This window comes from Ostrea edulis, chromosome 5 (assembly GCF_947568905.1).
Source record: "Ostrea edulis chromosome 5, xbOstEdul1.1, whole genome shotgun sequence".
In the NCBI taxonomy this organism is placed as follows: Eukaryota; Metazoa; Mollusca; class Bivalvia; order Ostreida; family Ostreidae; genus Ostrea; species Ostrea edulis.
Genome location: NC_079168.1, coordinates 78067349 through 78084525, shown reverse-complemented (window position 1 = coordinate 78084525; position 17177 = coordinate 78067349). Strand labels below are relative to the sequence as shown.

Sequence of the window (17177 nt, the reverse complement as noted above, 5' to 3'; positions counted from 1 at the left end):
CGATGGATACTAATAAATGAGAGGTGACACTGTGGACGCATCACACACTATTTAGCAGTGAAACAGAGACACACATAACATGTATATATATAAAACATTATATAATGTCTCTGGAAGAAAATGTAATCAATGTACAGTACACAAGATGAGATACGACGCCGATTTACCTTTCTATTCAAAATGGTAACTTATTTGTTATTTGGGTTAAATTACATAACTTGGTACATGTTTTATTTTATCCTACGATTTCATTCTTGAAAGAATCTATTCAATCTTTTAACGTTGCATTCTCGAGTAATATGTAGAACGAGTTAATTTCGTCAGAAAATTCGAAACTAAACCTCACAAGTGGTGAAAGCTAGCTCTGTCTTTTCAAGCACGAGGTGGACATTTTGCGAAAGGGAACTTAGGCAGCTCGTCACAGAAACTCAACTAAAATGCCGCAGAAACAAGTAAAAGCGAAAAAGGTATGTGGAAATATTTATATATGTAATGTAAAATAATAAATACAATACTACAGCACTTTTTACGTCGTGTGTTATTTTCAATAAAGTGCGTAAAGTTTGTGGCTTGTCTGAATGTGTGTTGGCAATATTCCCACCACTGACACTATTGTATTTCATCAAAATTTTAAGTTTTGAAAGTTTTGTTTTTTTTAATTTCAACAAGTTTATCATATTTTGTCTAATTTATTTGTTTTGTATTTCTATGTGTAAATGAACAAAAACGTGGTCTGATTCATAATAAGGTCGACCACGTGGGAATGAACTGTAACAAAGGAAAATTCTCATTCATCTGTTAAAAACTAAATTTAGTCGTGTTTGATGACAACTAAACCAAATCTGGATTGCAAATCATGCGTATTCTGGATTTCTGAAAATGAATCGGGGATTCTGAAATAAGATCAGCTAATTTACTGCCAAGATTTTCTCTCACGGATTCAAGATGGCCGAATGTTCTGAATGAAGTTTATTTCATTTGAATGAAAGTCGAAGCATTCTTGTGATTTTTTTTTTTTTGACAATTAAATAGTTGTTGCTGGACCTTTTTTTTTTTTATACAGGAAACGTCAATTTTCTCTGTAATAATAATTGTATATTTTTGTCAAATTTATTTGTTTTGTATTTCAATCATGAATGTGTAAGTGAAATGAACAAAGACATTATTATTATTAAAAACAAGGAATTAAACGAATTTTAAAATGCGATTCAAAGTAGCCCTAAAATTCTGCTTTTATCATCACCCACCCCTAAATTCTTTCTGTTCCAGTAATTAAATTTCCATATTTTCCCATGAATCTACCATAAAAGATAATCCTCAGTGGCACATGCAGTGTTCAAAATTATTTCCAATGGGACCAAAGAGGACCCACAGCGAAAGGGTCTACATGAGTCCTTCCAAGGCAATGTAGGCCCAAAAATTACCCATCACATTTTGTGAGGGGGATTAAAGACTTGAAATTGATTTCAGACTTTCATGAATAGTTTAAAATTTATTTAGATTTGAATTAAAGTACCATTTTAGGGCTGAAACGATTCACCGATATATTGATACTGTTCAATACAGTGCTCGAGCTGGGATTCGCCATTTTCGCCAATGGCGAATTTTTTTCAAAAATGGCGAAAAAAAATTGAAAGTGGCGAAAATCCCTTTTTGCAATAAATTGTATTTTTAATCCTTTGTCAGTGACACATTATCGCCTGTTTGTTTATGCAGTCAAAATCTGTTTATTCAGTCAACGCGTGCGACCGGAAATTTCGCGTCGCTCCAGTGCACACAGAGCTGGTCATAGCCTCAGGTAATTTATGGCTGCAAAAAAGTGATTATGTAATAAAGTACATCGGACAGCTGTTTACCCTGCTGTGGTCAATTGTTTAACATTTAAAGTCTTATTCATTATCGTGTTATCATTTCCACATTAATGTCAATTCTTAACCAGAGAACCGACTGGTAATTAAATTGGCCGTATTATTGTGTATAATGTATATCTGAATACATCAATTGTTTGTTTTTGCGGCCAAACTCGTTGATTACAAGATTTTGATGTGTTTGATTTTAGTTCGAATATTTCATAAACAATGCGGTTGGTCACCATTGATATGGACATGGTAATTTTAATAAATAATTTTCTTTGAAGTTCGGTGCGCAACAGTGTAAAAATGCTAATCTCATAAGACTATGCACCCCATTCTATTTTGACACTAAACTTGTAGCTTCTGACCCTAGTCAGTCTAAAATCTTAAAAATATCTATGTTTGGCTTTACAGTCAACCCCACCTCCTCAAACATCTGATTCTGTCCAAATTGCAAAATCTTCCATACAAAAACGGAAATTTAATAGGGAGTGGTTGAGATACGACTCTAAATTGGGCTTGATGTTTTGTGACATCTGCATTTCGGCCAATGTACACAATGTTTTCACTGAGGGGTGTAGCATCATGAAGTTTATATTTATATGATTTATTATCTGAATTTTGATTTCCATAATAGAATTTATCAAACAAATCAACTTCTTATTATTTCAGAAAGAAATGTTTAGGTATGGTAGCTGGGAATGATTAAGTAATGTAACTGATTCAAAATGCTAAAATAAGTGTAATGAATAAGATAATATATAATATGATGGAATTAATAGTAAAGCATGTGATTATTTGTGCCGCGCCACTCCCCGAAAAAGTGGCGAAAGGGAATTCTGGTCCAGTGGGAGCACTGGTTCAATATAAATGCTCGATTCGATGTTCAATTCACTGCCTCGATCTTCGGTTTGATATGTTTTGTAAAATCTGATTTGGTAAAATACATTGGGGCTTGACCTGCACTTATTATTTGTACATGTCCGAAGGACAAAATGGTGCCCGATAACGGTCAGGCTGTTGTTAGCCTCGAGTCTGACAAAAACAATAATGAATTTCATCAGTTTAAACTACAGAGACAACCAGCATTTCATCTTTCGGCGGTTTTGGAAATAGTTTACTTTTGAATTGTGACTGAGTCGTTGTAATTGCTTCTTCATAGTTATTATTGGTTTCTTTATAAAATGTAACGTAATGAAAATATTGAATCGTGGCGTAAGTATTGCAATACGTACTGAATCGTGAATGGGGCGTATTGTTTCAGCCCTATACTGTTTAGATATTTATTAAAAGCACGATTGATTCTATCATGATACAATTAACTAGTTTTACCAATCTCGTACGTAATTTCTTTTAAAGACGCTCATTGGTTCATTTATTTCAACAAATCCAATAAAAATGCTGTATAGATATAAACTAGGTAATCTAAATGCATGAACCAACGCACATTGTAAAGTTTTATTCCCTGCAACCGCGTCGGCCCAAAATTATGAAAGGACCCGTTTAGTCATACCATTCGCGAGTCCGACGCTAATTTTGAACACGGGGCACATGAAAAGGAATATTTGACAAGTTTTATCAACCACTTTTTGTGCAATTCCCTTGATTGTCCTGGTAGATGCCCTTATTTTCTTTTCTTTTTTTTATTATTATTGTTACGAAGATTGAGAAAAACCAATAGATAATTAACACATGCACAAAATTGTTTTTTGTGGTTGATTTATTTAAGCTAACACTATAATATGCAAACACAGCAATTTTTTTCTACCCACTGGTACCGGTACCCACTCAGTTGGGGAAAATAGTGTCAAAATCAAACAAATTGGGAATTTTCTACAAATATATCGGCAAATGATTTCAATTAAAAGAAAAGAAAAAAGAGAACAAAACAAGAAGTAATCATCTCTTTACAAACTTTTTTACGCTAATATTTGCTGTTGTGAGACATAAGGAATCGTTAATTTGTACAACGTTTCAGACTAAATAAATTACGAAGTCAGTGGTCTATATTTTGGCAGGTAAATTGGGAATATTTAGTCTCAAAATTGGGGAAAATCAATGGTTTTTGACATTGGGAATGGTACCGTTTATCGGTACCAGTTATATAAGGGAAAAAATCACTGAAACAAAAGAAAAGGGAAAGGTGAATATTTTTATTTCAACATTTTAATCCTCAAAGTTAAAGGCATAGGGTCTAAGATATTGGTGAAATTTTGTATGTTCCAGAAAGGTGACAAAATTTAAGATCATAACTAGAAAATCACAAAACGTTCTTCAGAATGTTTACAAACACATTGGATATGATAGTAATTACAAAATAATTCCCTGTTCTCATTTGCCTAAACTGGTACCCTGTTGACTTCGCATCTCTTATGTTTGTGTGTAGCCGCAAATCAGCGGGGTACCAGTTTAATATATTGTCCTTCAGACAAAAATTTTATAAAGGGTTAAAACGTCAAAATGACTTCAATTTCAAAGCGATGCAGCTTTAGATAACTCATAATTAATACTGCATTTTATAATATTTTTTTTGGAGTTCTTCTTGCAAAATATTGTGATGTCATTTTTGAGATAAAAGATACACCCTATGCCCTATTATTGTATCATCAATATGTATATCATATCGTCTCTGTATTGCAATGCACATTGTATCGAAATTTTTCAAACGATACCCAGCCCTTTTGTATGTGTGTGTGTGCATAGGCTTATGTATCATTATTATATTAACAGTGGTTATTTGAAATTGATTAAAAGAAAATCCAAAATAGGAGCATAACTCCCATAGAAAGAATGGTTTCTATTTTTTTAAATATTGAGTTTAACCTGAAAAATAAGTTGGGATGTTCTAAATAGCGTTGGACTTATTCTCTTCATTTCAGCAAGCTCAGTGGTGTGTCCAGCGGATGAATTCTCCTGCTTGCCACTGGTCATTGCTTTCAGTTGTCTTGTTGGTTAGAATAATCTGTCCCAAAATTTGAAGCTTATATATCCCTGCTGGATAGGGATATTTATTTTGTGTGTTATCCCAGTTGGCATGGGATGAAATATGGGAAGTCCCAGTTGGCATGGGGTCATCCCAAAATGAAACGGGGTATTCCCAGCTGGGATTTGCGAATTGTTAAATAAATCCCTATTGGTAAGGTGATGGGAATACTTTTTATTTTGCAATGGAATCCCTGTTGGTATGGGAACGTATCCCTGTTGGAAAGGGATACACAATCCCAGTTGGCATGGGATTTTGGGCAGACTTGGCAAACATCCCTGTTGGCATGGGACTGGCTTAGCATCTCATATGGCAACCAGTTGGTTTAGTATCATATGCTGGTGTGACCAAGCCTGTGATTTCTGCCTGTGTGTAAACCAGTAAGTCAAATTGTAAGATGAAATTTTATGTTGTAATTCAACCAAACAAACAAAAAAAAACTGTAGATTATGAACTTGTTTTACTTCAGATTCTGCTGTGAAGCTCAATTATATGTAATCCTTGATATGAATCAGCAAGGGAAATATATATTGAAGTGGGGAAAATCTGTCTTCTTTGATTTGTCAATATTTTACTTGTAGGGGAAAGTACAAGCCCAGAAATCCAAAAAGGCACCCAAACCAGCACCTGTAGAGTCATCTGAAGAGGATTCTGATGATGACGATGATGTTGAGGTAAGGGCCTAGGCTTTTAGTAGATGTATGCAGAATGAACCCTGAATCCATTCAAGCCACATAAGAGCTTTTGACTTTATTTAAATCTGATGTTGCAGATGGCAGAGGTAAATGGTGTTGCATCACAGAAAAGAAAGGCTGCTGAGGTAGAGGAGGACAGTGATGAAGACAGCGAGGAAGGTGAATTTCTCATCCATTTTATGCATTGTATCGACATTTTTTCACTGTTGTTGAAAACCATGTACAATATAATCAGGATTTAAATTTGCTGATTTTCATGATAGAGGAAGTAACAAAACCAGTTCCAGCTAAAAAGGCAAAAACAGTGCCTGCTCCAAAGAAAGCAGAAAGTAGTGATGAAGATGATGACGACGATGATGATGGTAATTACATTGTCATGCACAAATATCAGTAAAAGATCATAATGAAGTTATGTATCGGTCCCGATATTAACTATTTTGAAGACATTAGATGCTCAGTTAACTGTGTCGATCAGCTAGCGCTAACTAACACAGGTTAATATTTTACTATCTTTCAATTTATACACTGATTAAATGTATTGGTTATGTTAAACTTTCGCACCGCATGTACCTCCCGAGCTTTTGAGCAAATAGTATATATATAGTCAATCAATATTTGATCATTGAAACATTCACTAGTCTCTACATATTTAAGGTCAATGATCTATTGTTGTTATTTGTTCAAAGTATACGGTATTACTTAAATGCAGCTGAGCCTTTTATTATGTTGACCATGGTATTATGTTATTTTATTGCATCAAAGGGAAATAACTCTTAATTCAACATTCTTCAATGTGATATTGTCTCAGCTGGTGAAATGTTACGTAACAGTATGTTCACTAGATTATACAAATTTTATTGTACTTAACAAAGCTTAAAAATTGATAAATCATATCGACTAAGAAATGATCCATATTGTCTTGCATATTGAGTTAAATGGGGATCAAGGTTTTGAAATCTTGCTCAGTGTCAAGATACCAAATTACTTTTGTTTAGATGATGATGATGATGAAGAGGAAGTTCCAGTTCAAAAAATAAAGGCTGTTAAGCAAGCTAAGGAAGAAAGTGATGATGACAGTGAGGAGGAGGAGGATGATGACAGCGAGGAGGAAGAAGGTAATTTGTAATTGTCTATTTATACTAACGTATGAGGAATAGGTTGGACAGAAGAAACCACATTCTGCGCACTGTATCATTTGATTCCAAACACAGGATTTGACGAAATTTAAATAAAAAAAAGAACTAAACTGCATGATTTTCTATTGAAAATTTTCATCTAATCCATTGGGTGACGTCGGTGATTGGTATCTCTGTTTCAAAGCACTTTATTGACAAGAACAATTCAAAGATTTGATGAAACTATTTTGTTATATAATATTTTAATCTGTAGTATGAGTTAATATTTGATATATATTATGCAGGGTTCGAAATTAACTTGCGGACTAGTGACTATTGATGTTCACTAGTCTGCAAAGCATTCCACTAGTTTGTCCAGTATATCATATAAAATGATCTCCATTTTATTCAGTAGTATTTAATCAAACCAAACGCGTCACATTTGCAAACAATTCAGTTTCTGACACCTACAGAAGAAAAAGACCACCATACTTTATTTTGCATTCAAGATCTTCAGAAGCATATATCATTCTTTGAGTTAATTATGTAATCCCTTTTATAAACGTCCATAAGTGCATTCAAGATTGACATTCCCGTTGTTCTTGTGCTCAGTTCTTAAGAGTCACAGGAGTTCGAAATTTTATCAATAAAGTCAGTAAAATTCACTTGATTGACCAAGCCATGAGCTATGTTATGATCTCCTGTGTTAGAGCCGCGAATGACGAGAACATGTGCGCACGAATGTGTTCTTTGACCACACTACTTACAGAGGTGGTGTGAGTTCTTGCACCCCGAACCTGTTCTCATGATTCAGAATCGGCAGGAATTTGTACTTGTGCAAAGAATGGCAGTCATGAACGCACTCCATGTGTTTGGAAGATCAGGATGTCATTGTCGTGCAACCACTTAACCATTAATCGACCATAACAGTAAACTTTAAACATCTAAGCGACTCAGACAATTTGCTGAAATCTTAACCAATTCAAGGTTTTACTAGTCTCTGACTTTAATATGAACATGAGGTAATTTCAAACCCTGTCATGTATAATTGAATTCGTTTGGCAGTTCACTACCTTTTGTTTGGCCTAATCTGGACTGGCTGTTAAAAGATAGGTACATGTATCAGAGGACTGCATTTGAACAATCGGTATTGTTGTTTTGTAACTATAGAAGAAAAAGCACCACAGAAAACCAAAGCTGTAAAACAAGCGAAGAAAGCAGACAGTGATGATGAGGAGGATGATAGCGATGAAGAGAGTGATGAGGAAGACGAGGATGGTAATCATATTCATTGAGAAGTTATTGATCTAGTTGATTGTGAACATGGAACTAAGTTAACTTAAAAAAAAAAATTTGTCTTCACAGAAGAGGAAGAAAAACCTGCAAAAGTAGAAAAGGGGAAGAAAGGTATGCATATTGTTCCTGTAGCAGAAATACAAAAAGTGTCGTTCTTGCTTTGCATTGAAGAGTAGATTAAAATGGCACTGACATTTACTGCCACTGTTCAGTTGTAATGCCTACAGTGTACATATAATTACCAATAAGATTAGGTGAGTATGCTGTGTTTTGATGGTTAAAAGTTCTTAAAAGGAAAGGCATTAGAAATATTTTAAAGAAAAAAATAATTAAATCAACTCATGTAGCTTATTCGGAGGTGGGGGGTCCTGAACCCAAGCACCTGTGGATGATCTTAGAATCTCATCAAAACCGGAACAGATGGTGTGATGTCAATATTATTGATTTTTGTGGTCTTGAATTCAGAAGAGTTGCACATGGCAGCATCTCTACATCGCGGGAATTTCAATTTTTGACATTTTCAAATTAGTACTGAAGCTTATCTTGGCCATAATATTTCAACAGAATTGTATGACAAATCTTTATCAGATGATTAATCCTATTATTTATCATGTTAAATTCTTTTGGGTTGCCTTTCCCTTTAACATTTTGTTTATTTTAACATTTGTAACAAGGATATGTAGGATAGAGAAAGTGTTTTACTGAATTGAAGTTTGATTTTTCAGATAAAAAACAGAATGGGGATGGAGATCAGACAGAGGAATCCACATTGTTTGTGAAGAACATTGCCAGCAATGTGGACAAAGATCAACTGGCTGAAGTTTTCCCAGGAGCCAAGGAAATTCGAATGCCTGTCAAACATGATGGGTCACCAAAAGGGTAAGGGTTTTATGTTCAATGTCTTGCTCTTTAGGGGTCGGGTTCAGTACGTTTAGGCATGTTTATAGAGGGCTGCATCGTTCGTTCACTCCATTGTTTAGGTTTCACTGGGTTCCATGTGTGACATCCTAAAAAGATTTATTTTTGTATGCCCCCCAGATCGAAGATCGGGGGCATATTGTTTTTGTCCTGTCTGGTACCAACATTTTTTACCCCTTGACATTGGAGTTTGACCTACTTTTTGAAATCTTTAACTTTGCTAATAACTTTGAACAGAAAGTACTAGAGTTTTGATATTTCACATGAGTATTCCTTGTGACAAGACCTTTCTGTTGGTACTAAACCATTTGACCTACTTTTTAAAAAAAATTGACATTGGTCATAACTTTTAACCTTTCTGTGGGTACTAAACCTTTTGATCTTGGCATTTGAGCTAATTTTAAAAAATTGACATTGGTCATAACTTCTAAATGGTAAATATTAGAGCTGTCATATTGTACATGAGCATTTCTTGTGACCAAGATCTTTCTACTGGTACTAATGTATTTTTCCTGTTGGAATTGGCCATTATCGGGGGGCATACGTGTTTCACAAACACAAGTTGTTCATTTTTAGCTCACTTGAGGGCAAATATAATGATCATTTGGAAGTCTGTAAATGAGTGGATTTGTCTCTTAGGTTTTGTTTTGATTGTGGTTTTGTTTTACAGATTTGCATACTTAGAATTCAGTGATATCAAGAAAGTAAAGAAATACATAGAAACCAAACAGGGGATGGAATTAGAGGGACAAGAACTTTTCCTCGATATAGCCAACAAAAAACCGTCTAATGATAGAAACCAGAGGGGTGGTGGTTTTGGTGGCCGAGGAGGAGACCGTGGGGGTAGAGGCCGTGGAGGTGGAGGAGGCCGGGGAGGCAGAAGTGGTAAGGACTAGCACTAATGACAGTGACATATGGGGGGGGGGGGGGGGGTGCAGGAGTGGTAAGGACTAGCACTAATGTAGTAAGGACTAATGACATTGGGCGGATGGGTGCATCAAGGATAAAAATGATATTTACATAACCCTTTTTTTTAGCTCAAGTGAGCTTTTCTGATCACATTTTGTCGTTCTGTCTGTAAAATTTTCACATTTTTGACTTCTTCTCCAGAACCACTGGGCCAATTTCAACCAAACTTGGCCAAAATCATCCTTGGGTGAAGGGCTTTCAAGTTTGTTCAAATGAAGGGCCATGTCCCTTTCAAGGGGGAGATAATCACAAAAATAGGGTGCGGTCATTTAAAAATCTTCTCAAGAACTACGGGGCCAGAAGATCTGAAATTTACCTGAAAGCTTCCCGACATTGCAGATTCAAGTGTGTTCAAATTGGGGCCACAAGGGAGGATCAAAGTTTTACATACAAATATATAGGGGGAAACTTTAAAAATCTTCTACTCAAGAACCACTAAGCCAGAAAAGCTGAGATTGACATGAAAGCTTCCTGACATAATGCAGATTTAAGTTTGTTCAAATCATGGGCCCCTGGGGTTGGATAGGGCCACAATAGGGGATAAAAGTTTTACATACAAATATATAGGAAAATTATTCTTCTCAAGAACCACTGAGCCAGAAAAGCTGAGATTTACATGAAAGCTTCCTGACATAATACAGATTCAAGTTTGTTCAAATCATGGGCCCTGGGGGTAGGATGGGGCCACAAGGGGGAATCAAAGTTTTACATACAAATATGTAGGGAAAATCATAGAAAATCTGCTGATGAAAAATCACTGACCAGAAAATTTACATTTACATGAAAGCTTCATGACATTGCAGATTCAATTTTTATAAAATCACACCCCCACCCCCCTCCCCCCTAGACCAAGTCTAATCTTGCCCACTTAATATCTTAAGACACTTTGCTTGTCATCAAACTTGGTACACTTGTACATCTTAAGGAATGGAGAACCCCTATTGATTCTGGGTTCCAAAGGTCAATCCACTCTGGACATAGTAAGATATTTTCCCCTCAATACCTTGAATTGTTTTGGCACTACTATTTAATTAAATGATACTTGTGTATAACCCTTTTCAATTTTGCACTTCAGGGGGCATACATGTTTCTGAAAGATTTCTTGTTTTTGTAAGAATTCTTTCCATTAGTGAGAACAAGTTATTGTAGGTGAACATTTTGGCTAATCTCTTCTTGACACTGTTACAGATCCTACCAAGATTCTGTTTGTGAAGAACTTGAGTTTCTCCACTACAAATGACAGTTTGGGTGAAGCTTTTGATGGATGCTCAGCAGCAAGGGTTGCTATGGAGAGGGAAAACCCTAACAGGTCTAGGGGGTGAGTAGTCTGACATGTACAGTAATATTGTCTTATTGTGGGAGTTGGCTTGGATGAAATGTCTTCATATGATGTATATTGTTTTTCAGATTTGGGTTTGTGGAATTTGAATCGGTAGAGTCAGCAAAGGAAGCTTTTAATTCCATGAAGGGACAAGAGGTTGACGGACGCCAGATCTTTTTGGACTTTGCTGAGGAGAGATCTGGTAAGAACCACATGTAGTAAATGATTGCCCTTTTATCAGGACTACAAGTACTCGTAGCAATATATTCAGCTACAGTGTATTTAAATGGAAATATCTTTGAAGTTGAAATCAAGCAAAACTACATAAATTTTGTCTGACTCTACAATAGGCTGATCAGTGACAAGAGAGGAGATGTATTTCAGTTTCTTTCTTGTGCTGTAGGTGGTGGTGGAGGTCGAGGAGGCGGCGGTGGTGGTAGAGGTGGTGGTTTCCGAGGAGGTCGTGGTGGTAGAGGTGGCGGACGAGGGGGCGGAGGAAGAGGAGGTGGTGGTTTCCGAGGAGGAAGGGGAGGATTCAACAAAAGTCCAGGTAAATAACTTCTACTTACTTTTAGCTCACATTTAGACTAAATGGATTGAAGAAACCCTTGCTAACTAGAAGGTTACTTATGAGAAGAAAATGGGATACAATTCATAACTAAGCAGTCTTTGTGCTTAATGCTTTCTACCACTAGCCCATCGGGCAAGGAAGAGTGAAAAATTTGGTAGCTCAAATAAAATTTTACTAGCCCAAATACTATGCAATGCTGCAAGAATGATTCAACATGATTTGAATTTTTGAAGTTTGAACATTTTTATTAAGTAGTGGTACTACAATACAAGTTTAACTTTTAATTGTCATTTCAGTCTGATTCTTCAGAATCCTCCAATGTTTTAATTCTTCTAGTTCATCACCACTCTCATCCTTAAAAAAGTAAAAACTAGGGTTGTTAACTAATAATCATATATTCTGAATATCTGATGTGGCCGCTTGTGATTTTTTACTTTTAATAGTGTAAAATGCTTACGCCATTTTCTATTTTTGTGTTCACTTACAGAAGCAGTTCTGATTTATCTGAGCTAAACATGAACTCACAATTTACAATGCTTTCCTTTCTGCACCAGATACAAAATATGAGACCATCATTGTGTTCAAGCCAAGGGCAGTTCTTCTGCCACATACGCTGATAATTTTCTTTGTGGCTTTGATTCCTCATACTTCTTAGTGCCAACTTTTTCTTCCTCTGTCAGAACTGGTTGTTTCACCAATCTCCCACCAGGAATCACTATCACTTTAAAAGCGGAATCATAATCTCTGCTGGAAATATGTACTGGCCCACCAGGCATGCACATTAATAATTTTTGGTATCCTGATTATACTAGCCACGGCCATCGGGCTACCGCTTAATTTCGAAGACTGCTAAGGTCATCTGTGATAGGTCAAGGGATTCTATCAAGTCAAACCTAACTTGGAATATAGCTGTAATGTAGCCTTTCCAAGTTTGGATGCCCTGAAGATTAGGGAACATACTCTTTTTAGCCCAGCCATCAATCATTTTGTTTAACCTTAGGGCTGTTCCAGAAATGATCAAATGGGGGGGTCGGGCGGCAAACGATATTTTTTTGTGTGGGTGGTTGTATTTTTTCATATTTTAATTGGTCCGTGGTTGGACTGTTAAAAAAATATTTATTATGGGTAGTGGGTAGTTTCTATTGTTTTATTTTGTGCCACGTGGGTGTTGAGTTTTCAGAATATTTTTATTGTCGCTCTTGTCGTGTTGGTTACAAAACGTTTGTCAGAGGGGAAATTGAAAACGTGCTATCGGAAATCGGAAGTAACATAGAACTATTCGAGTTGTTGCTCTTTGCAGTGCATAACTTTCCATTACGACACTCTTCAAATTAGAGGCGCGTTTAGTAGGGTCCCTTTGGACGTGATGGCGGCGAACTCTGTTCTGTAGATTATTACAGTTTACAGTGCATCAATTTTGGGAATGTTTTGAAACCAATAGGTATTCCGTTTTCTAATAAAAATAGGCAAACCTTAGTTGATTTATACGAGGGTACCGATGCGTTATATTTATCAGTCGGTGTGATGGTGATATAGAGGCCTCCGGGCGCGGGCTCTATTAGAAGACGAACGATTCGTGGAAAATCATATCCATACCCATTTCATGATAATAGCCTCGTTTGGACTCCCAATCTTTCCAACATTCCCCCCATAGATGCCTTTGATTGTTGATGTGACATCATTTCTTCAGAACTACTGTGATACAATGTCGCACAGGCATTACCGCGTCATTGACTAGAATATTTGTCCCGAAAACCTCGCGAGATTTGTACCGTTTTCATTTTTTAAAATATTTTTGTGGTGGGTCTGGTTAGTTTTTTTATTTTTATTAGATGGGTCATTGTAAAATGAGTTTATTAATTTGATGGGTCATGGGGTAATTTTTTATTTATTTTTTTATGGGTGCTTGGTATATACAAAAGGTGCCCCCCCCCCCCCCCATGTATTTATTTCTGGAATAGCCCTTAGTCGTTACTGAATTCTGCAAGATATTATTTGGTATATAAAAGAAAGGTCGAGTGTCTGTCCATCTTAAGCTGCATGTAACTTACCTTATACATAACTTTGAAGCATACAAGTCATAGTCAAAGACATGACAAAGTTCAAGGTCATATGTTGGGAGTCATTGGTCTCCAACAGGGTAAATAGTCTCTCCCACAGGTGAAGCTGAAGGGGACTGACTACGACTGGTTTCCCGTCTGTCACACCTTCGTTTTAGGGTCTCTTTTCATTACACATTACAGTGGAGCCTTGTTAATTCGGACACTTTGGTTCCCAGCATAAATGAAGCGTCCGGATAACTGAATCGCATATTTACATAGATAACCAACATGTTTACTTTATTGATGCGTAGAAGTATAATCATTTGAAGAAGCCGATATCAATTTACGAATCAGTACAACTGATATGTGTAGCAGTTCAAAAAAAGAAATTACGGCATGATGTTTAATTTATTAACACTATTTGGCTATTGATCAAGACTATAAAATAATATGCTACAGATTTATTTACAAAATTCAACCCTATACAGATCTTGTGTGCAACAATACAATGTCTCGATCGACACGTGCTATCTTAGCTGCAATAATGTAGCCCTATCCAAATTTTTTTTTATTCTGACGTTTTCGGGATAGGGCTACAATTCCATAGGATCTCCATAATGGTGCAAAATAATTTTATGAATAACCGATAATAAACTCTGTGTATTAGTCCCAAATGTTGTTCACACCAAAAGGAGTACCAACTTTGTGCTCAGGCATGTCTGAAAAAGGTGTTTTTCATTAAATATAATGTACAGCATGCAAAATTCTTCGTCTGCTCCGCCATGCTTGTTATCGCGAGATCTCGTAGGTGGATCTAATGAAAGCCTAAACATTCACAATCAGCGCGAAAATGTAGTTACTCGAGCCACCTCGACAAAGAAAGGAAAATCTTATTCTTGCAGAAAGAATTTACACTGTGTTCAGTTTTTAACTTGATATTTAATTCAAACCTTTTCAATACCGACGAAATAGCTTTCGCCTCCATACTTGTCCATTGATGTAAATACTACCTTATATGGCATATGCAAATGACTTGACAATCGGAAGTTGAAACTTCAGTACATCAAACATGGCGCACAAATATGAATCGAGAAATTGGAATTTATCGAAATTGTTGAAAACGGTAGAATAGAGCCTCACAAATCTAAAGTTGAAGGTTGTAAATTTATATATTGACTAAGAAACATAGAATATCATTTTATTTACGTAAAGAAAGTCAGGAAATGTTTAGAATGAGCGCAAATGTTGCGGGAGTGAATCACTCCCGCATTTGCACCTTTACGGAGATCCTAAGGAGTTGTAGCCCTCTCTCCCCCTCCCCCCCCCCCCCCCCCCCCCCCCCCCCCCCCCCCCCCCAAAAAATCAGAGAGGGCTACATTATTGCAGCTAGTGCTATCTAACTGACATATCATCACACACCACTTAATTAAAGGCAGGTGTTGACTGGTAATTGATTCATTTAGGCAGTTTGGCATGTTTTCTTTATAATTTACTCCTTGCTAAATTGTCTGACAGACTTTCCCTCAAAATAATTATCGTCCGGATCAACGGTACAACTTTCAATGCATTTTAACGTTTTGGAAGTATTAAAAAAAAAATGACCGTTCAGATCCGGAACGCGAATTTGCGGATTAATGATGCAGAATAATGTATAAATTTCTGTTCCCTAGAAAAATTCTCCAAAAAGTGAATTATCTGGATTATTTAGGCTCCACTGTACTTTAATGTAGGCAGTTGAAATTTGATGTCGTATGCTAATGTACAGATGTGTGTTAAGCATAAAATTTTGTAACACAGTTGACCAATTTTTACGAGGTTTATATATATTTTTCTGAACTTTTCTCCATTATGCATTTACATTTGGAATCTGGAAAAGATATGCACAAAATTTTCCTGTTCTTTTTAAATGATTATACATATTAAAGGTGTTGACCTGAATAGTTATGCAGAATTGTATACACATGATTTAATGTGGGGTTGGTAGGAGACTATTGTTATGCACTACTTACAGAATGCTTGATATTATCAGGACAGGTCTACTTACAAATAGATTTCAATTTTAATTTTTTTCTTACAACAGCATCAAAAGGAGCAATTCAAGACTTCAAAGGGAAGAAGAAGACCTTCAGTATGGATGATTGAGACCCCAATATTTTGCTGTCCATTGTCACCAGTGCAATCTTTTTAAATCTTTAGTTTGGTTTTAAGATTTTCAGCTATATTTGTGATAGACAAACCCAACAGACTTGTGAGATGGACAACCCACACAAAACCTTTGTGTTCAGATTGACTTAGCCTTTTCAATGAGTAGAAAAAAAAGACTTATATTTTGTCATTGTATACAGTCTTTAACAATGATAATAATAATGTAGGGGATATTTCAATGTCTGCCTACTTCTTCTGGGTTTCCACAGATTCTCTTTCATATGTCACTACTACAGAAGGTTGTACATAAAAGTTTTTATGTATGCATTTACATATTTGTGCTCCACTAGAGCTCCCATCATCATCATGATCATGTCGTTAAGAAATGTCCACATTGTTAATTCGTGCATCATGTTTTTATAATGAATGTTGTTATACATTATATGAAGATCAATAAAACAGAGCTGCTATATTAAATGTGTTTTACAAACATCTCTTGTGAGGAATATGTATTATTCAAAGACCCAAATAAAATACGTATGGTTTCTTAAGGATCACTGGATGTGGGCGGAGCTCATCTATCTTAAAAATTATATCTTTTGGAAAATCATACGTTTAATGGCAAGAGGTATTGTTTATGATTCAAGTGGAAAATATCTAGTGTAAATTGTGTTCAACATTCCCCAATAAAAACAAAAGCATGTTTATAATTTGAAACACAAGAAGCATTAGAAATAAGTTTGACAAGTTTTTGAGCTTCGTGTTAGACTTTGATATTTTATGTTTCACAGAAACGCACCTGGACGCTTCAGTTGTGAACGATGATATTTATATAGATGGATTTAAATCAATTTTTCGAAAAGATAGGAATTCACACGGTGGTGGTGTAATTGTATATGCATCCGATTCATTGCACATTGATAGACGTTATATAACGATCTAGAACCTACGGATACCGAATGCATATGGGTAGAAATAGGTGATCCTACCAGCAACCTGTAATATTCTTCTATGTTGTGTATATCGTCCTATGAATGCCGAAAATTCATTTTGGAAACAAGATGTGTTTGTGAAACATAAATGCCCCCGATAACGCACAAGGGCAAATATTTTGATACCAGTAGAAAGATCTTGTCAACAGAAATGCTCATGTACAATATGAAAGCTCTAATATTTACCATTTCGAAGTTGTGACCAATGTATAAAAAAAAATTAAAAGGTCAAAAGGTTCAATACCAACGGAAAGATCTTGTCACAAGGAATACTCGT

At 35.9% G+C, this 17177-nt stretch overlaps 1 protein-coding gene across 1 annotated transcript; it reads left to right on the top strand.

Moving 5' to 3' along the window:
* Positions 1-289: 289 nt before the first annotated feature.
* LOC125649887 (nucleolin) lies at positions 290-16385 on the top strand. Its single transcript, XM_056166328.1, has 13 exons — positions 290-467; positions 5418-5510; positions 5609-5690; positions 5795-5893; positions 6527-6646; positions 7817-7924; positions 8012-8053; positions 8668-8821; positions 9531-9745; positions 11018-11147; positions 11237-11352; positions 11554-11700; positions 15844-16385. The coding sequence occupies exons 1-13, from the start codon at positions 438-440 to the stop codon at positions 15903-15905; spliced, it is 1398 nt and encodes a 465-aa protein (XP_056022303.1). The 5' UTR covers positions 290-437; the 3' UTR covers positions 15906-16385.
* The last annotated feature ends 792 nt before the right edge of the window (positions 16386-17177 follow it).